Source organism: Podarcis vaucheri (genome assembly GCF_965113315.1).
Source record: "Podarcis vaucheri genome assembly, chromosome: 4".
NCBI classification, from domain to species: domain Eukaryota; kingdom Metazoa; phylum Chordata; class Lepidosauria; order Squamata; family Lacertidae; genus Podarcis; species Podarcis vaucheri.
In genome coordinates this window covers 83,453,510-83,474,353 of record NC_138762.1, presented here as the reverse complement: position 1 = coordinate 83,474,353, position 20,844 = coordinate 83,453,510, and the positions used below count along the sequence as shown (strand labels likewise).

The following is a 20,844-nucleotide window of genomic DNA, read 5'->3' as shown; positions in this document are numbered from 1 at the left end:
CCCCAATGTCCTCGTCTGCCTTTAGTTTCAAGGGGAATTTCATTAACATGTCATACTTAATAGACTGCGGACAGTTTCATACACTGGGTTGCTGCAGGAAACACACACCTTATACCAATGTTCCCACAGCAATTGTGTGATGTGGACGAAACACAACTGCATCTTTAAATACCAGTATACAAGCATCTGAGAACCCTGGTTGGGGGTCAGAGATTTCCAAGAAATGTTGCTATTTAAACTAGGTTGGGTGTGAACTCACGTGTGATGTCCACACATTATGTGTTTTCTGGGGGAATTTGTGGAGAGATAATCAAAAACTGGTAAAGGGAAAAAGGAAAGTCTTTGTTTTTTGCTAAACCTCTTTGCTCCTATAGATTATACTGACACGTGCTGCTCGCATGACTGCGGCGGAATTAAAAAACCATAATTCACAATGAATGCCAAACTTCTCCCGCCACTGTGAAGGCCTCTCTCATCTAGTCATCTTTGCTGAGCTCTAAACATGGTTTTGCATGCACTGTCTTCCGTCCCAGGCTGCTCCTGTTCAACTGACCAGTGAGAAAGGACTGGACTTCTTTGAAAATGGGAATTGGAGCAACAGTTTGTTATAGGTTTTGTTACGTTACAATTTCACTGTCCGATTCCACCTTAGAAGGAGAGCACTTCTGTTTTGCCTCCCCATCTCCTCACTTTGGGTTCCAGTCAGGTGACTTGTGCAACATGGGCAGAGGCTCATCTGAATCGTGCGCCCATTCATTGTGATTACACAGACGGAAAAGCAAGCGGGCATTTTCGGCTTTGGGGCACTGGAGAGGAGAAGGAGAACCATATTTTTTTTTTGTGGGGGAGTAGGGCCGTTTAGGGGGCAAGGTTATTGTTGTTGTTTTTTCTAAAAATAAAAATTAATCCATTAGTTAGTTATGCCATGGAACCACAGCAGTTCTTTCCTCTAATAGAAACTGACAAGACATAAAAGACAGAACTATTGGATGAACACACACAATGACTAGAAATAGATAAGACAGTGAAAAGACTTAGTTTAGCTCTGAGAAACTGTCCAAAAAATAAAATCCTGTATTAACAAGTGCAAAAACAAAAGAAAGAAACTCCAAACATTAAAACACAGTGTATAAAATGGTGTGAGAAATTTAAGTCACCAGACAGCCTTTTAGTCAATAAAAAGCTGTATTTGATGTGTCCTTGTTTGGATTGTGGCCCTTCTGCTGAGTTTTACCCAGAAGGCCTTTGGAGGATTGAATGGAGGGCAAAAGGACCCAGTCTCTTGTGTTTGACCGCAGTACATGTGGGCCTGCTGTAGGCCCATAGGAGAAGATGAATTGGATCTTTTATTCCTCATTGGTTGAATTATCTTCCAAAGTTGTTATGCTGCCAAAGCCCAGTTCGGTTGAGTTCTGTGCTGCTGAGACTGTTAGTACTGTATGTAAGAGAATTAGTACGAGAACACACAGTTTAAGTCTGCTGTTACACAGTCTTGATGCTGATGAAACTGTGAGTGATGTCCGGTGACACATCGAGTCACTTGTTTTTATAGTCCCTTTGGATTGGTTATCTGATAATAGTCCCCATCTGACATCACAGCATTCTGGTTCTGCATTGGTTGGATAGTTGTCGTAGAGCCCTGCAGGGAGGGGAAAACAACAGTAAGTGAATTCTGGTGACTATTTCACATGATAAAGCAGTCTTCTGAATGCACATATTCAACTAGAAGGCTTACTGTAGTGTTACTTGATAGGTATTATTGTATAGCTATTATTGTGTTGCATTGCTTTTCTGGTGCTGCAAACCATGCTATAATTTTCTTTATAATCAAATGATTCATGACACAGTCTATGTGGAAAAGCGCCAGACAAGGTAAAGTTAGTAGAAATAAAAATAATAAAAAAAAACAATAGATTCCACCCGCTCCATCCTCCTTAAACAAACTTTTGGTTCTGTAGCTGCTTCATGTACTAACTATTATTAGTGCTGCTCCTTGTATTTATGCTTTTTGCTGCATAATTTGTGTTCGAATGCTTGGATCACTGTTGCTTTTATGTTTGCTTTCTATTTCCAAGAGGAAAATGAAATAATAATGCAAGTTTTGGTCTTGCTATTATTCAGAAGATCGCTTCACTTGCCACACCTATCCTCTCATGATTACTTTTGTCAGGTATAGATAGCCACATAGAAAAGTGTTGCATGTACTGAGAAATTTGTGCATGTGAGTTTTAAAAATAGGCTTGGGACTGATGCACATCTTATTTTCCTAACTGCCTTAAAGGAGGCTTCATGGGTGATTGCAAGAGCCTTCATGGTGGCAGATGATATAGATAGATGATAGATATTGCAGAAACCAAAGACAGAATCACAGAATTATAGTGTTCCATTAGGAACTTTTCTGTGTAGTCTTAGGGCTCATCCATGCTCCTCTTTCTCCCATGATTTCTAGATACGGGCCTCGTGATTTTTTCTTACGCTCTGCCCCTTTCTCAGGAAAACCTGAGTTTTACTGCTGAATTGAAACAAACATCAAGCAGGTTTTCTGAGTAGTGCCATTTGTTCTGATTCAGCAACAAACCATGGGTTTTTCTGCAGGAGAAAACAAAACCCTCTAGAAATCTGGGGACAAACAGAAGAAATCAGAGGACAGGGGGAAGTATGGATGAGCCTTAAGCCTTTTTTTTTTCCCCTTTTCGATTTTGGCAGTTCCTCCCCACACCCGTTATATTTTATTCGGCTTCAACATTGTTAACATATACAGTCAAAACCCAGTTTCATCTTCTGTCTTATTTTTGCCAATGTCCCACCCCATTTTCCATGGAGTTGTTTTCCCCCTTTGGTTGCACCCTATCTAATTGCTTCTGTTGCTCAAATCCTGCTTGCGAGTTCATCATACCCTAATATTCCTTTAAGTAATCCGAAAATGCATAAATTATTCCATAAGACACTCATCATTAGGTTCTGTTAATTTTACCAGTTCTGCATAGTCCATTATCTTACTTATCCATTCTTCTTTCGTGGGAACTTCTTCTTCCTTCCATTTCTCTGCATAAAGAATCCTAGCTGCTATTGTTACATACATAAACAGCTTTAACCATTTCTTTGGGTTACCTCTACCTCTATAATCCCTAACAGAAATACTTCAGGCTTTTTTTGGGGGGAAGGTATACTCACTCTGAACATTTCTTTTTAATCTCATCATGTATCATTTCCCAAAATACGCTCACTTTCATGCAAGACCACCACTTCTTTTTGGCAGTTTGAACCCATTGGTGATGTAGCGTCCAATTCACAATATGTTCTTTTATGAGTAAACGAGTTCACAGATGATTCACCCCATGCCTAGGAGTATTAAAGTAAAGGGGACCCTGACCATTAGATCCAGTCGTGACAGACTCTGGGGTTGTGGCGCTCATCTCGCTTTATTGGCTGAGTGAACCAGCGTACAGCGTACAGTCATTTGGCCAGCATGACTAAACCGCTTCTGGCGAACCAGAGCTGCGCACGGAAACTCCGTTTAGCTTCCCGCTGGAGCGGTACCTATTTATCTACCTGCACTGGCGTGCTTTCGAACTGCTAGGTTGGCAGGAGCAGGGACCAAGCAGCGGGAGCTCACCCCGTTGCGGGGATTCGAACCGCCGACCTTCTGATTGGCAAGTCCTAGGCTCTGTGGTTTAACCCACAGCGCCACCCGCGTCCCTCTAGGAGTATTAAGAAGCTGCTAATAAGTTACTGATTAAGTAATAACTATTCACAGTAGAACTTTCTCTACCACTTTACATTAGGTATGATTCTGAGCATACCAGCATGGAGGAAGAGGTTTTAATGAAATAAATGGGGCTGATTTTCAAGCAAACGTGCTGAGGATTTAGGTGTACGTATTGCTCAAAAGCCATTTGAGGAAGTACCCTGTTGCACTTAATTCACTCCAGTGACCGAAACCAGCTGAAGCGCCAGAATGTTAGCCTTAGGGTCGTGTAATTGTCACCATCTGTTTATAAGTTACTAAAAGTTCCTTTTCTTGTTCATTCCACTTACCTTTACTTCCTGCAGATAGGCAACAATGAGCTGAGGGGAAGAGTCCAAACATTTATTTAAAGCTACCTTCGATTTATTTTTTAAAATTACTGATACATAATTTAGAGCTGGAGTAGGCAATCAGGCCAAGCAGGATCTACTGGAAAAATCTCTGGGTAATTTGCAGTGGATCAGCAAAAGTTTCTGATTCCCAGTGGTTAGGACATTACATTGTGCAGACATTACTTTATAGTCAGCTTATTGGTGGAAGTAGCTATTCAACAGGAAAACGAGAAGTAGACTTTTGCGTAAAAGCATTGCAAGGTCTATTCACTTCTGGTACCTTGAGCAAATTCCTAGACTCAAAATGTGGTATGAAGTACTCCAATATATACCATATTTTTCACCCTATAAGACGCACCAGACCACAAGACGCACCTAGTTTTGAGAGGAGGAAAACAAGGGGAAAAAAACTGAATCTCAGAAGCCAGAGCAGCAAGAGGGATTGCTGCGCAGTGAAAGCAGCAATCCCTCTTGCTGTTCTGCCTTCTGGGATAGCTGTGCAGCCTGCATTCGCTCCATAAGACGCACACACATTTCCCCTTACTTTTTGGGAGGGAAAAAGTGAGTCTTGTAGAGCAAAAAATATGGTAATTCTAACCGTATGTCTTTGGCACCCTGACACTACTTAGGAGATACTGGGGCTCTTATTAAATATGACAAGTCTGAAGACTGCCCAGGCCTCCTATAAAGTATTGAATTTGGACTTATAGTGGTTTCACTCCCCTTCCATGAAGCCGCTATATCTTTTAGGATGTTAAAGAAAGTTAAAAAAGGGGTTAACTCTCCATGAGCTGGCAGAAACGTCTGTCTGCTGCCTCGCTCAGCAGCTACTTTGGCACTTATGTTCCTACAGGCCGGGATGTTTTTTTCAGCCAAAACTCAGTTCCAACACCTCTCAGCTGGATGCTGTTGCTATTACAGTGGTACCTCGGGTTACAGACGCTTCAGGTTACAGACACACCAGGTTAAAGACTCCGCTAACCCAGAAATAGTGCTCCAGGTTAAGAACTTTGCTTCAGGATGAGAACAGAAATCGTGCGGAGGCAGTGGGAGGCCCCATTAGCTAAAGTAGTACCTCAGGTTAAGAACAGTTTCAGGTTAAGAACAAACCTCCAGAACAAATTAAGTTCTTAACCCGAGGTACCACTGTACAGTGGTGCCTCGCAAGACAAAATTAATTCGTTCCGCAAGTCTCTTCGTCTTGCGGTTTTTTCGTCTTGCGATGCACGGTTTCCCATAGGAATGCATTGAAAATCAATTAATGCGTTCCTAGGGAAACCGCCTTCAGACCAGGTCCGGGGACAGTCTGTCCCCGGACCTCTTCTGAAGGCTGGGGGGGGGGACAAGGGCTTTTCTTCCCACCCCCAGCATTTTAAAAAACCCTGGGACAGCGGAGGACTTCTCCGCTGTCCGGGGCGATCTTAAAATGCTGGCGGGCGGCATTTTAAAATCGCCCCGGACAGCGGAGGACTTCTCCGCTGTCCGGGGCGATTTAAAAGCCCCTGGGAAGGCAGGCAGGGGGGACAAAGACTTTCGCCCCCTGCCCACCTTCAGAAGGTGTCCCCGCCCCCCCTCCCCACTTCGGAACAGCTTTCCGAAGTGGGGCGGCTGGGGCAGGCGTCCCCGCCCGCCCCCGCCCCACTTCGGAACAGCTTTCCGAAGTGGGGTGGCTGGGGCAGGCGTCCCCGCCCCCCCGCCCCACTTCGGAACAGCTTTCCGAAGTGGGGCGGCTGGGGCAGGCGTCCCCGCCCCACTTCGGAACAGCTTTCCGAAGTGGGGCGGCTGGGGCAGGCGTCCCCGCCCCACTTCGGAACAGTTTCCGAAGTGGGGCGGCTGGGGCAGGTGTCCCCGCCCCCCCTTTGGAACAGCGTTTTAAAATGCTGGGGGTCGGCAGCGCTTCGCTCCCGACCCCCAGCATTTTAAAACCTCCCCGGGACACGGGGAGATTTTAAAATGCTGGGGGTCGGCAGCGAACACTTCGCTCCCGCCCACCAGCATTTTAAGATCGCCCGGGGCAGGCGGGGGGAAGGCAGGCGGGGGGAGCAAAGACTTCTGCCCCCCGCCGGCCTTCAGAAGAGGTCCTCTTCTGAAGGCCGGCTGTGGGCGAAAGTCTTTGCTCCTGACCGCCAGCATTTCCCTATGGGCTTTCGTCTTGCGATGCAAGCCCATAGGGAAATTCGTCTTGCGAAGCGCCTCCAAAACAGAAAACCCTTTCGTCTTGCGGGTTTTCCGTCTTGCGAGGCATTCGTCTTGCGGGGTACCACTGTATAAGAGAACAATGAAGGTGTTCATGGTGAGTTCCAGCACCTCTTTTTCTAGAAAAATAGCACTGCCACTACAGGCAACATCTCAACAATCATTGATCATGTGGCTAGCATGACTCCTCACATTTGGCAATATGGCAACATCACTGTTTCCCTATAATTTGCCAAACTGTAAACCATAACATACAGCATACAGCAATTACATAATACATGACATCAAGGGTTTAAAAAAAGTCTTTTTTTATATAAAAAAAAGGGAGTCAGAGTTCTTATGTTAACTCAGGCCCAGCTTAACTTTGGTTAGACCTCTGAATCTACAACACAACTTGCTGCAATATTATCTCCCTCTCTCTTTCTTGAACCACTTTATGTATCAGAAAGCTGTTTGCATAATTCAAAAGAAAGAGAGCTGTTTCTGCCATAGTAAACCTGCTTCCAGGAATTGGCAAAGGTTTCAAGAATCAGTCTCTTGGATCGCTATCCAAAGGGCAGTAATAATAAGTAATGTGTGATATCTCCCACCTGTGTTTATATGCAGAGTCCGTCATCATATGAAAGCCTATTGTAGTGGACATCTAAGACCACCGAGGGCATCACCAGGAACCTGAACTCCATAAAGGTATTTCTTAAGGCAGCCGGCATGTGTTTGGTCAAACAGTATGCTCTCAAATGCTTTCTTCATGTAAGAGCAGAATTCAACTCTTAGAAGTAATACAGTGGTAAAGGTAAAGGGACCCCTGAGCATTAGGTCCAGTCGTGGCCGACTCTGGGGTTGCGGCGCTCATCTCGCTTTATTGGCTGAGGGAACCGGCGTTCAGCTTCCGGGTCATGTGGCCAGCATGACTAAGCCGCTTCTGGCGAACCAGAGCAGCGCACGGAAACGCTGTTTACCTTCCTGCCGGAGTGGTACCTATTTATCTCCTTGCACTTTGATGTGCTTTCGAACTGCTAGGTTGGCAGGAGCAGGGACCGAGCAATGGGAGCTCACCCCATCGCAGGGATTTGAACCGCCGACTTTCGGATCGGCAAGCCCAAGGCTCAGTGGTTTAGACCACAATGCCACCCGCATCCCTATTGCTTTTTACCCCATTCCATATAACAAAAAGCAGGAAGTCGTTCAGCTGGCAGAGTTGCAATTCATTTGATGTAATTTAACTTGCTGCAGTCAGCTCTCGCCTTGATAGTTGACTGGAGAAGCAATTTTTTTAAAAAGGCAATATTCAATAAATAGTTCCCAATTGATCATAAAGCTGTCCTATTGCTTTTATAGCAGCAGCACTTCATGGCTTTACTCCCAAAGAATGCTAAGAATTGTAGTCCCTCTACCATCCCCCCAAAGAGCCCTTATAGTTTTCAAACGTTCCTGGAGAGAAAAATGACTCTTAAACCAGTTAAGTTGTTAGTGTAGCTTGTACCCTCTGAATATTTCACAGTATCTACTGAATATGGGTTGAAATGTTTATTCGTCTCCACTAGGTGTCCCCAGTTACCTATCAAACATTACAAAAAATATAGCAGTGGTAAGCCATGCATAGTTCACAGAATTTGAAACACAACAATTAAATATCAATAGCACTTTGCTACAGCATTTGTGCAGTGTCTTGCTCACTGGCTGTAAAAAAACTTTGAGACTGGCACTCTGCAATCTATTGGCTCAAATTCCAGGAGCTGAGTTTAATGTTAAAAGCCAAGAAATATTTAATAAAAATACATTAAAAGCCTTACATGGACCACAATTATCAAAATGTTTGATAAATATGTGCCATTATTGTTGTTGTTTTTATTCATTTTCATCTTTAACCTGTTTAGCATGATTGCACTGAGACATATCTTTGTTTTATATTAGAGCATATGACATGCAACAGTTACATAAAATTAAAATAACAATAAATACTCAGAGAATTGTTTATGAAGATATGTTGTATTAAAGTGTAAATACCAAAGGGAGCAAGCGAGGCAGAGGTAACTGCAAAGCACTTGAGGCAGGTTGTAATTAATTTATCTTATGTAGACAGCCCTGGTTCCTTACATGGCAAGTGTGTAAGACATGAGGCTTTTTACCCAAGTAAGAGATTTTGCTACATATTCCTCTTGAAAGCTTAGCTAACTGGTCAAATGAGCTGCACTTTTAGGGAGATGGCGCATACGCTCCCAGGCAACTTCAGCTTCCTCCATATACCAAAACATCAACAATACATAGTAACATTTTTGGTATATTGTACTTGGCCACAACAGAGACTGAAATTCCCTCACTGTGGGAACTTTTATGTGGACCAATGTCTCTTGGCAAAACAGTCAGCAGAGGGAATCTTTAGCAGAATTGATGCTTTGGGAAATGAAGTGTCTGGTTTGAATGCCATAATTGGTACAAAGGTTGTGTTAGTGGAGAGAGGAATCCTGACTGTAGCCCCACAGATAGGACCCAAGTTGAAGTTGGCAAAGGTTTGAAGGTATATCAAGACAGGGATAGGTCTGAGCTCTCTAGCTACTGAATCTGATAGATGTCATTTACCGTATTTTTCGCCCTGTAGGACGCACTTTTTCCCCTCCTAAAATGAAGGGGAAATGTGTGTGCGTCCTATGGGGCGAATGCAAGCTTTCGCTGAAGCCTGGAGAGCGAGAGGGGCCGGTGCGCACCGACCCCTCTCGCCCTCCAGGCTTCAGGAAGCTCTGCGCAACCCTCAGGAGACCGGTTCCGAGGGTTGCGCAGAGCTGCCTGCAGTCCCCGGCTCAGCGCAGCTCTGCACAGCCACCAGGAGCCGGTCGCGATGTCCCGCCCCGCTCCCGATGGCCACGCAGAGCTGCCTGCAGCCCCGGGATCAGCGCAGCTCTGCGCGTCCACCAGGAGCCGGGCGCGAAGTCCCGCCCCACTCCTGATGGCCGCGCAGAGCTGCCCGCAGCCCCGGGATCAGCGCAGCTCTGCGCAGCCACCGGGAGCGGGGCGCGAAGTCCCGGCCCGCTCCGGATGGCCGCGCAGAGCTGCCTGCAGTCCCGGGATCAGCGCACTTCTCCCCATAGCCAGCCCCACAAGCTCGGGGGACAGCAGGGAGGCAGAGTGCGCCTTCCCGCTGTTCCCCGACCTGGTTCTTCCAGCCCCGCACCTGGGGGGGGGGGAATATATTTTTTTTCTTTATTTCCCCCCAAAAAATAACTAGGTGCGTCCTATGGGCCGGAGCGTCCTATGGGGTGCAAAATACGGTAATTGTTTAAGTCCCTATCAGGATTTGAATAAAACCCAGAGACCTGTTTTTACACCAATATGAACTCAGGAGATGGACCAAATTCTTTTAGAAAGGTTCCCAGATGTTCTACCGGTGGTCCTTCAAAAGTGGCCAGTGAAGAAACCCACCAGAATAATGAAAACAGAATCTGAACTGCAAGCAGGAATTCAAGCCTTCTTAGTAGGGGCTTCCCTGAATGTAGGAAATGGTTTACATTGCAAATATCTGTCTAATTGTGATTAGAGAGGCAGTATTGAACTAACCTTTACGGGATAAATTTTGGTCTCTAATTCATGATTGCTGATTGGAGAGCTGTTAATCGAATTAAAATGTTGTCCAAATAACAGCCCCACCCCCACTGCAAGTTAGATAGCGGTTCCATGTAATTATTAGAAAATGGAACTGCAGTCTGGAAAAGGCAACTTGAGAGGAAGGAGCAAGAAGTTCTTGAGCTATAACTCCTGCCTTTGTCACCTATCTTAGAATAGACAAGAAAGGAATATTCATTATATTGGCCTGAACGTAGGTATTGGACGAAATATGCCTAGGTTAGAGGCCCAAAATTCCTAGTCTGTTAGCAGTCTATTTTCTTGAAATCAAAAACGTCTTAACATACTTTCCTGGAATCTGGCGTGTTGGGTGCATAATAATTTTATTTGTTTGCTCCAGCAATATGATATAATATATTGCAAGATACTTTGTCTCATGCACAGAATACTTCTCTGCTTTACAGGGTTATAACTATTTTAGCCAGGCAGCTGTTAGCAAATCATAAAGGGCCTAAGAAGTGGGAGCTACCTTTATATTATTTGATTCAGTAGAAGATTTTTTGATAGCAGATTTTGGAATTCAAAATAATTATGTTTTGCCAGCACAAATAAAAACTGAATTAGGAACCATGTTTTAGTGTATAAACAACTACCATCCCCCTATGGTCACTGACCACCAAGATTTGGTCAGATTTAGCATCCCTACTGGGGCAGATCGGCCATAATTTCCCAACAGCATTTATACTTCTTTGCAGGGATTTCAATGTCCAAATTGTTGCAACTTCAGAGTACCTCTTGCTACTTTTAGGCCTATTTTACAAGCCTCTCATTGCTCTTTGGATAAGAATTATAACGCACCAGGCCTGAAATTGTTGGCATTTGTATTCTAGCATAATTTATATATCCTTCATGGGAGTCCTGTAGACATTTCTGTGAATAGGTGTGTCAATCTAAACGTCTTCTATGGTTTATGGCATAAGTAAGAAGGTTAATAATACCGTATTTTTCGTCCCATAGGACGCTCCGTCCCATAAGACGCACCTAGTTTTTTTGGGGGGTGAAATAAAGGGATTTTTTCCCCTTTATTTCCCCCCCCAAAAGCAGGTCGGGGAAACCGAACCAGGTCGAGGCACAGCGGGATGGCGGCGCTGCGCCTCCCTGCTGTCCCCCGAGCTTGTGGGGCTGGCCGATGTCTGCCCGGTGCGAGGGGCGCTCTGCTTCAGGGAACTCCTGCAAGGCTCCCCACGCTGCGGATGTCTGCCTGGCGCGAGGGGCGCTCTGCTTCAGGGCGCTCCGCCCGCCGGGTGGCAGGCTACTATCCGCAGCGTGGGGAGCCCTGCGGGGAACTCCTGCAGGGCTCCAACACGCTGCAGATGTCTGCCCGGCACGAGGTGCGCTCTGCTTCAGGGCGCCCCTCCCGCCGGGCGGCAGGCTGCTATCCGCAGCCTAGACATCCCTGCGGGACCTCCCACAGGGCTGCCTAGGCTGCGGATGTCTTCCTGAAGCCTGGAGGGCGAGAGGGGTCGGTGCGCACCGATCCCTCTCGCTCTCCAAGCTTCAGCAAAAGCCTGCATTCGCCCCATAGGACGCACCCAGATTTCCCCTTCATTTTTGGAGGGGGAAAAGTGCATCCTATAGGGTGAAAAATACGGTAATAATAATTTATTTATACCCCGCTCATCTGGCTGGGTTTCTCCAGCCATTCTGGGTGGCTTTCAACAGAATATTAAAATACAATAGTCTATTAAATATTAAAGCTTCCCTAAACAGGGCTGCCTTCAGATGTCTTCTAAAAGTCTGGTAGTTGTTTATCTCTTTGACATCTGGTGGGAGGGCGTTCCACAGGGCAGGTGCCACTACCGAGAAGGCCCTCTGCCTGGTTCCCTGTAACTTGGCTTCTCGCAGCGAGGGAACCGCCAGAAGGCCCAGAGCTGGACCTCAGGTTGACATGAGATTCTTCATAATGAACGCTGCTTGACCTTGGTACAAGCCTGATCCCAGCCTTGTCTCCTGAAAGACATTCAGGCATACCCCAGGAGTTCTCCATACCTTCGATAAGGGTCAATACATGCAAATTTAGTACAGTCCATTCAACTCCTGAATGGGGGCCATTAAGGAATTTGAAGGGAAAGCTCATACATTTTTTAAAATAAAAAAGTGATGTCTACGTGGTCACTCTACATGCGTATCCCCCACACAGTTCAAGGCACTAACAAAATACCGTATTTTTCACCCTATACGGCGCACTTTTCCCCCTCCAAAAATGAAGGGGAAATGTGTGTGCGTCCTATGGGGCGAATGCAGGCTTTCAGTGAAGCCTGGAGAGTGAGAGGGGTCGGTGCGCACCGACCCCTCTCGCTCTCCAGGCTTCAGGAGAGCCCCACCGCCAGCCCCAAAAGCTTGGGGGACAGTGGGGAGGCACAGCGCGCCTTTCCCGCTGTCCCCCGACTTGGTTAGAAGGCTGGCGGGGGGGGGAGAAGCCTGCTCCTCTCCGTCGCCAGCCCTGCAAACTCGGGGGACAGCAGGAGGTGCAGCGTGCCTTTCCCGCTGTCCCCCGACTTGGTTAGAAGGCTGGTGGAGGGCTTCCCCCTTCTCCAGCCCCGCAAGCTCCCAGAGCGATGCCAAAGTTGCACGCAGCTTCGGCATGGCTCTGGGTCCCGTTCTGGGGGCTGGGGGAGGGGGAAGCCCGAGCTTCCCCCGCCCCAGCCCCGTGCCTGGGGGGGGGATAATTTTTTTCCCCTTTATTATCCCCCCCCAAAAAAAATCTAGGTGCGTCCTATGGGCCGGTGCATCCTATAGGGCGAAAAATACGGTACTTGAAGGGAGAGCAGGCTAACTCATGACACTTAAACAGAGTTGCCCTGTTAAGCAGAGAAGGGGGGGAAAGATGCAGTTCCAAAAACAGCCTCCTCTTTACTTCAAAAACGGAGAGATTTCTTCTCTCCCAGGAGCCAGAGTGATCAGAGGCCTGTTAAATAAGCCCTACATTTTTTCCTTCCTGTCTCAGACCTGCAGGCAAGAAGAGGAGAAAGCAGCTGAAGACCAGCCAACCAGAACTGCAGGCTGCCACTTCAGACTCTTTCATGCATAAGAACTGCAAAACATTGCCCCCTGTGGAGGACGCGGCGACTGAAAAATACGAGGGTTCAACTGCAATCTGTGTATTCTTATGTGTTTATGGCATGAGCCCTCTGGTACTATTTTCAGAGAAACTCTTTTATTATTGAATGGTGATTTGCTGCTCCTGCTGATAACACGTAAATATTAAATTGAACGAGAGAAAGAGAGATTACAAGGTGGGGAGTACATGCTGTCTGTCTATGTAAGGCCATTTCTGCTCACCTCACTGCTTATGGAGTGGGAACTTCTCTGTAGAGTCCATGTTTGAAAATGGAAGAAAAGCACATCCATAAATGTTCATGAGACAATTTAGTCGGTGCACATAACTAGTGATTTGGTCAGAATTATAAATGCTGCTGATGTACAGTCACACATGGTCTGAAAAACCAAGTGTGGGGAGACTGCTGGCTGCCTTCCCCTCAAAATGGTATTCCTGGCGCCTTATATCTGCTCTCTACCTGAGGCTGTTTTTGAAGAGCACCTTGCAACTGGTAGCTATCAGGCTAGATGGGATCATAGGTCTTTAAAAGCACTATACAGCCTGCCATGAGTTACTGAGGGTGTTAGTGCTGGCATACAAAAAGCTTAGGGCCCAAGTGTCTCCCCTAATACCTAATGCCCCCTTGCTTTGAGGCTGGCAGGAGAGGCCCTGCTCTTGATCCTCCTGACCAGCATGGTCTGTGGTATGGTGACTTGAGACAGGGCTTCTTCTGTGGTGGCACCTCAGCTGTGGAATAATAATAATTTATTATTTATACCTTGCCCATCTGGCTGGGTTTCCCCACCCACTCTGGGCAGCTCCCAACAGAATATTAAAAACACGATAAAGCATCAAACATTAAAAACTTCCCTAAACAAGGTTGCCTTCAGATGTCTTCTAAAAGTCAAATACTTGTTTATTTCCTTGACATCTGACGGCAGGGCGTTCCACAGGGAGGGTGTCATTACTGCGAAGTCTGGTTCCCTGTAACCTCACTTCTCACAGCAAGGAACTGCCAGAAGGCCCTTGGAGCTGGACCTCAGTGTCTGGGCTGAATGATGGGGGTGGAGACGCTCCTTCAGGTATACTGGGCCAAGACACAGCTTGGGGAAAAGCAGTTGGCATTAATTTTTAAACACATCAGTTGAAGACATGCCTGTTCACTGGTCTTTCAGGAGGTAAAATTTCATTGAATCTAACAGTATAATTATTGTTCTTGTTGTGCTATGCTGATGTTTTGATCTTGTAGTTTTTAGATTTTTAACAATAGTATGTAAATGGTTGTATTTTCACGATGATATCTCAGGCACCTCAGCCTTCTTTGCAGACAGAGCAAAGGAGCATCAAGGTAAATAACAGTAACCACCTGGGATAGCAGATCCCTGTGAGGGTCTTCTTCCTACCACTTTGGGATAGGTAGTCCTTGTACATACCAGAGCCAGGCAGGTATTTTGGCTGTGGCATTTGTGCTGACTCCGGGTCCTTCTGCTATGTCAGACTTTGCAGATTTCTCTGGGCTTGGTATGGGCATATAAGACTCCCTAGTATATATATGTATTAGCTGTGAATGTCTAAAAGTGAAGACTAACTTATTCTGCCCTGCATGTTCAACAGAATTAATTAGCCATGATATTGTATGCATATGTTACAGTTAATAGCAGTGTCAAAAGCAAGCATGATAAAAGGTTCCTGTTCAATAATTAATTATTCTCCCTGCAGTATTGCAAAACCTAGAATTTCTCCTCCTTTAATTATGTTAAGGAGAAGATGTGACCAAAGTCCCTTTTTTCCATCAGGAATTTGATGTGGTAGCTTCGTGAGTTATAGAAAGTATGCTGAGCTCAGTGTATGCGTTCTACACACAACAGGGGTGCAGTATAGCTCAAGTGCCACCACAATGCATGAGGCATGGAAGAAAACTTAAGAATGTAAGAAAAGCCCTGCTGGATCAGATGAGTGGCCCACCTAGACCTCACACTAGCCAGCCAGATATCTATGGAAGCTGGACCTAAAGCAGGCATAGGCAATCTCTGGCTCTCCAGATGTTTGGGACTACAATTCCCATGATCCCTAGCTAACAGGACCAATGGTCAGGGATGATGGGAATTGTAGTCCCAAACATCTGGGGGGGGGCGGAGTTTGCCTATGTCTGGCCTAAAGGATCTACACTGGCTCCCAGTGCAGTGGTACCTCAGGTTAAGAACTTAATTTGTTCTGGAGGTCCGTTCTTAACCTGAAACGGTTCTTAACCTGAGGTACCACTTTAGCTAATGGGGTCTGCCGCTGCATGATTTCTGTTCTCGTCCTGAAGCAAAGTTCTTAACCCGAGGTACTAATTCTGGGTTAGCAGAGTCTGTAACCTGAAGCATCTGTAATCTGAGGTAGCACTGTACATTTCTGAGCATAGTTCAGAGTGTTGGTGCTGACCTTTAAAGCCCTAAACAGCCTTGGCTCTGTATACCTGAAAGAGCATCTCCACCCCCATCGTTCAGCCTGGGCACTGAGGTCCAGCTCCAAGGGCCTTCTGGCAGTTCCCTCACTGCAAGAAATTAAGTTACAGGGAACCAGGCAGAGGGCCTTCTTGGCAGTGGTGCCCTTCCATCAGATGTCAAAGAGATAAAGAGCAACACAACTTTTAGAAGGCATCTGAAGGCAGCCCTGTAGCAGTTTTTAATGTTTGATGTTTTGTTGCTTTTATATGTGTTGGAAGCTGCTCAGAGTGGCTGGGACAACCCATCCAGATGGGTGGGATATAAATAATAACCTGAGGATGATGCAGGGCCACGAGGGCACTCTCCCCTCTGTCTCTTTCTAGCAACTGGTATTCAGAAGCAGAACATAACCATAAGGGGGAATAGCTACTGATTACTCACAACAGTGAAGTTGGGAGCTAAACCATTTCGCCATTTTTTCAGCTGACAGGCTGCATGAATGGCCAGCCTGATGTGCAGAATGCAAAGAAATGTGGTCCTTTGTTTAAAAAAATAAAATAATAAGTACCTACAGTGAGGTCATAGTGCATTATTGCCAATATTAGCCCAACAATCACCCAGTAATCACCATCACTTACCAATGTGAGCAGGGGCACAAAGACTGGAACTGCCAAGCTACAGTGGCAGGAAGTGGCATTGGGTTATGCAGTTCATGAAAAAAAAAATTAGGAGGGAGAAGGAGCCCAAAAGCTCAACCAGCAGCAAGAGAAGCTCTCTCTAGACAGGCCCTGAAAGAGCAACTGTGGCTGTTGAACAGGCAACATGAGCTGGAGATGTACAGGAGCATTAAAATAAATTATACCCAATAGAAAGAGAACAAATAAGATTAGCCTGGCATGCACTTGTATCTGAGAACTGTAAGTCAACAGAGGGGGGGGGTGGGTGGGAAGTGGTAACTGTTCAGACATAGGGCTCTGGACTGGGCTGGGGTTTTTGGGAAGGGCTCTTGGGTAGAAAGGAGGAACTTCTGTACCACCTGATAGCAATGGAATAGCAGAGTGATGGGGAAGCAGAAGCACAGACAAGGGCATGTTGTGTAGTGATCCCCAGCCATACCCACCCACGGGCATGTTGTTCTCAAGCTTCCTTTGGACACCTTTGCTTTACAACCTTTGAAAGCCTTTGGGAATGACTATACTTTGCCCTATCATGCGGTGGTGTGTTCAGAGAGAGACGCCAAATAACGACTGCTGAAATCTGTCCTACCTGTACAGATGAAACTGGATAATCCTCCATAGATGACATCATCGTTGTCTGGTAATATAAATGGACACCTTGTCTGAACCTCCAAACAGTATTGCTTGCAAGGAATTGTGTTGTTGCAGTGAGACTGTGTGACTTCAAAATACTGGGAACAGAGCCAGGCTTTGTAGACAGTCTAAGGAAGAGGTGGGGGGGGGGAGAGAGAAAGAAAAGAATCAGACATACAGATGAGCCAAAGCAACATCGCCAGGATTAACTATGTATACATTGCACAGCACACAATTCTAAGAGACTCTCACTCAGGTAAATTGCATTACTTTCCTTCCAGTTCCAGAAAATGATTTTCTGAAATGCTTTCTATTTCTTTATCCAATCATTGTCCCATTAATTCCATGAAATACATGCCTGGTTTGCATGTAACACTAAAACAGGCTTTAGCTTTATGTGGACAAGCAAGCTGCAACAACAACTAAGTTTCCGGACCACCTGCTTCCCTTTCCCACGCAGGTGGAAAGACGACCTGTTTGGAGAATTGGCTTCACTTTGTTATTGTGCCTCAACAAGACAACCAAAATAAGTCCACTGCTCCCACATAGGTCCTTCAGGGAGATAGCACCCTACAATGCCCACAGGGCCCAAACCTTACTCTCTGCGTGGCATTCAGTGCCAGTCCTACTCAGAGTAGTCCCATTGAAGTTAAGGAATATGACTTAACTTAGGCTCATTAATTTCAGTAGGTTTATTCTGAGTAGGACTAGCCTTGAATCTAAGCTGCTGGGTGCTTCCAGATGAGGCTTTAATATTGCAATCTCACCCAGTCTTCTCATTTTAAAAAAAGGAAAGCACTTGGAATCTCTGCCAGGACTTCCTCAGCACACTGTATCAACTCCCGCTTATCTAAAGTTCTAACCTCACATTAATACACTAGGCACGGGACTGCCAATGAGATATTCCAGGACCCCAGAATGCAAGACGGTAGAGAGATGAGGAGCTGAGCACATCAGTGAGATGAAGGATTCCATTGCACTTGCATGGGGAAGTGAAGGGAGCAGCTGTGGTATTAGGCAGGGAGAGATAGCCTCTGGCACCTCTCTCATTCGGCCCAAAGATCCCAGATCCAGAATGGGATCAGGGAGAAGAAAAAGGAAGCTCGTGCACTTAATTCAGATTTAATATGCCAAAATGCACTGCAACTGTGGTATGGCTGGTGGAGCTTATCTGGGAAATGAATGCACTGGAGAGTTAAGAGAAGGCATCAGCCATTTCCAAATAGCAGCAACACCTGGAGGAAGAGGAGAAACCTGCTTCCTCTTTAGCTACTTTGGTGCCATCTGCCAGGCCCAGATTTTAAAGTGATTTCTGTCTGCCTGTACAGGATTTCGGTCCTGTACCTTTGGCTATGCCTCCATTGAAAAGTCCCCTTAGCAGAGTGAGTCCAAATCAGTTTGGCAAAGTTATATACTTGAAGAATGGAAACAAAATACAAGAAAGAGCTTCCAGAAATGATACGCCAATCAGTTTGCCTGCTGCAGTTTCACCATGTAAAGTCAATCACAAATATTCACAGAAGGTGGTGCTGGTTCCCTGCAACTAAAGATCAAAACCCAGGTATAGCAGCTAAAAGCAATGTGCTACAGGGTTCCTTTGATCACTTAGGTGTCATGCTATATAAATTTGCTATTTTCATTTTTTTTATCACTCGAACATCTAAACTCTGGGGATGAAAGGACATACGTAGAAACAACTGGAAGGACAATTAATTTGGATTTCATAACCGTGAGCCCTCCACCCCAGATATTTTTGGCACCGTAGTTCAAGAGCATATTGATCTACTTTTAAATAACATGCTTAGATGTAATACTTTTCTACCTGCAGCAGTTAATCTTCATATATGCTTTCATGAATAGCTTGGCCTTTATAGGCCTTTGAGAACATCTCCTTTCATTTAATCCTATGACTGGGGTTTCAATTTCTAGCCCGAACTCAAGTTTTGGCACCTTTCAGGTGAACGCCATGGCCATTATAAGAAAACAAGGAAGGCGTTCATGGTGAGTTCCGGCACACACCTCCCCCCCCCAAAAAATAGCACTGCCAATGAGTGCTTTCACTAAAGTTCACCATCCATATTTGAACAGAGGCACGTCAACAGTCAGTCTCAGTAGCTGCTCACAACTGTAAATGTATCCATGACCAGTCATATTTCACCAGACTATCACACTGACTCGCCAGATTCCATCCCTGCGCTTGCTTTCTGGCTTTCTGAGTTGGGATCTTGCTCCACTCACTATTCACCATATTCTGTTGCCAGGATCTGCCCGTGATCTACGGTCATCCACCACAGTTTGCAAAGCTCTGCTCCTGCTAACTAAGTTCCCGCGAACCCCAGCATACTTGTTGGCAAGTCTACATGCAAGACGTCTCTCCCTTGGCAGACAAGCAAATGCTGTGTGTACTATAAAGAAATCTACCAACCCAAGAAGTCCACAGATGAACTGCATCCTGAGCTTCTTCTGCAGCTAGAGAACCCCCAGATTACCTCAGGAAACACATTTGGCATTACAAGGGCTTCTTTTACAAAATCTAAAACAATATCCCAGAAGATCTTTCTTATGATGGGGCTGAGATTTTCATTTGTAGCTTTGATTTGTTTATACATATGAACCTTAATGTCATAAGCTGCTTTGAGTTTATATGTATATTTAAAAAGTGGGACGTAATTTTTAAAAATAAAAACAGTACACTTAAAAAAATAACCTGAGGATGAAGCCAATAGAAGGCATATTTTGTTTGCTGGGGAGGGGTATTTATTTTTAGATTTTTTTTATCTGCTTTTTTAAACATCTCATCTGCCCAAAGCCCCTAGAAGAGGGCAGAATGCTCATTTAAATAAATGAATCCCAGAAAAATAACTGCCTCATACAATTTCTTAATATTATTATTCTTATCTAAGCTGTTGGATGATGGTCATTTAAGCATTTCTGAGAGGATTAGTAAGTACATTTCTTCCACTGGCAATTGTAAAAAGCAGTATAGAATAACTGATTATTTTTCCTTTTTCTTCTCTGTACCTAGCCTTCACAAAAAGCACAATGAGAACTTAAGGGAGGAGGGAACTGGAAATTCAACAGCTGGGAGCTTGAAAAGGGATAATTTCCTAGAGAACTTGGTTCAATTTAAACCCATTTCATTTTATCTGTTCTGGTTTTAATTTGTGTCAGTAAAAGTTTAATTTCTGTAATTACCCACAAAGCTGTTATCTTCAGCTTATTTGCAATGGCAGCAGGTAGTGGCAAAGTTGCTAGGTGACCAGCTAAGAAAAGAAAAAAACATCTATTGCTAATCTGTGGTTTATGATTACCACTTGCAGTTGGATTTTTTTCATTGTACCTTGCAGGGAAAGATATTCCCATTACAAATGCAATATCAATTGCTTAAGGAGAGCTTCCATGTTGTTGTTAGCTTAAACATGTTATTTACAGGCTAAAAAAAATCAAGGTGAAACTTTTGTTTTGTTTGGATAAGAGCTTTTTAAAAATTGTACTGGCTTTCGAAACAGCTAGCTATGAAACTAATAACCCTTGTGCTTTCAGTGCCTTGGCTGATCTTATCTCTTATGCATCTCCTGTTGGGAAAAATACAAATATTGAATAAATTATTGTTGTAAAAATCCGACCCCACAGTAGCAAATGAAAGGGGTTTGCTGATTCTCAAGGGGTTACCTAAGAGCAGCTAGGCATTGCTGATAACAGGAAAAGTGGCACCACCCACTCTACAAGTCAATTGCTACCTTCCAACTAGCAGTAGAGGACCTGTTATGCTTCTGCTACTGAGACATCTTAGTGAAGAGTATTCTCCTCCTCGCTTCGATACATTGTGAGCAGAGGTGGCATATTTTCAGGCAGCTAAGTGGATTTTCTCAATGCACCACACACTGGTGATGGCATCAGCCTAAGAACAACAGGAACACTATTCTGGGTTAGACCATCCATTTACCACACTGACCAGTTATCTGGAAAGCAAAGAAGCAGGGCACAAAAACGACGACTCTCCCTCTAAACCCATCATCTGCTAGTCAGAGGCATATTGTCCCATATACCTGGAGGCGTCTGTTAATCTATCAGGGCTGATAGAGCTACCATCCTTTTCCCATGCTATCTAAGCTTTACAGATGTTTTGGGAGAGGTGCCTTGGCTGAATGGCGAAGCACATCGGTTG

The 20,844-nt window shown here is 45.2% G+C and overlaps 1 protein-coding gene across 1 annotated transcript in view; it reads right to left on the bottom strand.

Annotated features, from left to right (window-relative positions):
- Positions 1–1,019: 1,019 nt before the first annotated feature.
- Positions 1,020–20,844, bottom strand: part of NALF1 (NALCN channel auxiliary factor 1) — a 330,804-nt gene continuing 310,979 nt past the window's right edge. Inside the window, exons 2-3 of the mRNA XM_082218810.1 lie at positions 16,633–16,804; positions 1,020–1,639 (exon numbers count right to left, since the gene is read on the bottom strand). Of these exons, the coding sequence (XP_082074936.1) occupies positions 1,347–1,639; positions 16,633–16,804 (465 nt within the window). The 3' untranslated portion in view covers positions 1,020–1,346. The remainder of the gene's footprint in view (positions 1,640–16,632; positions 16,805–20,844) is intronic.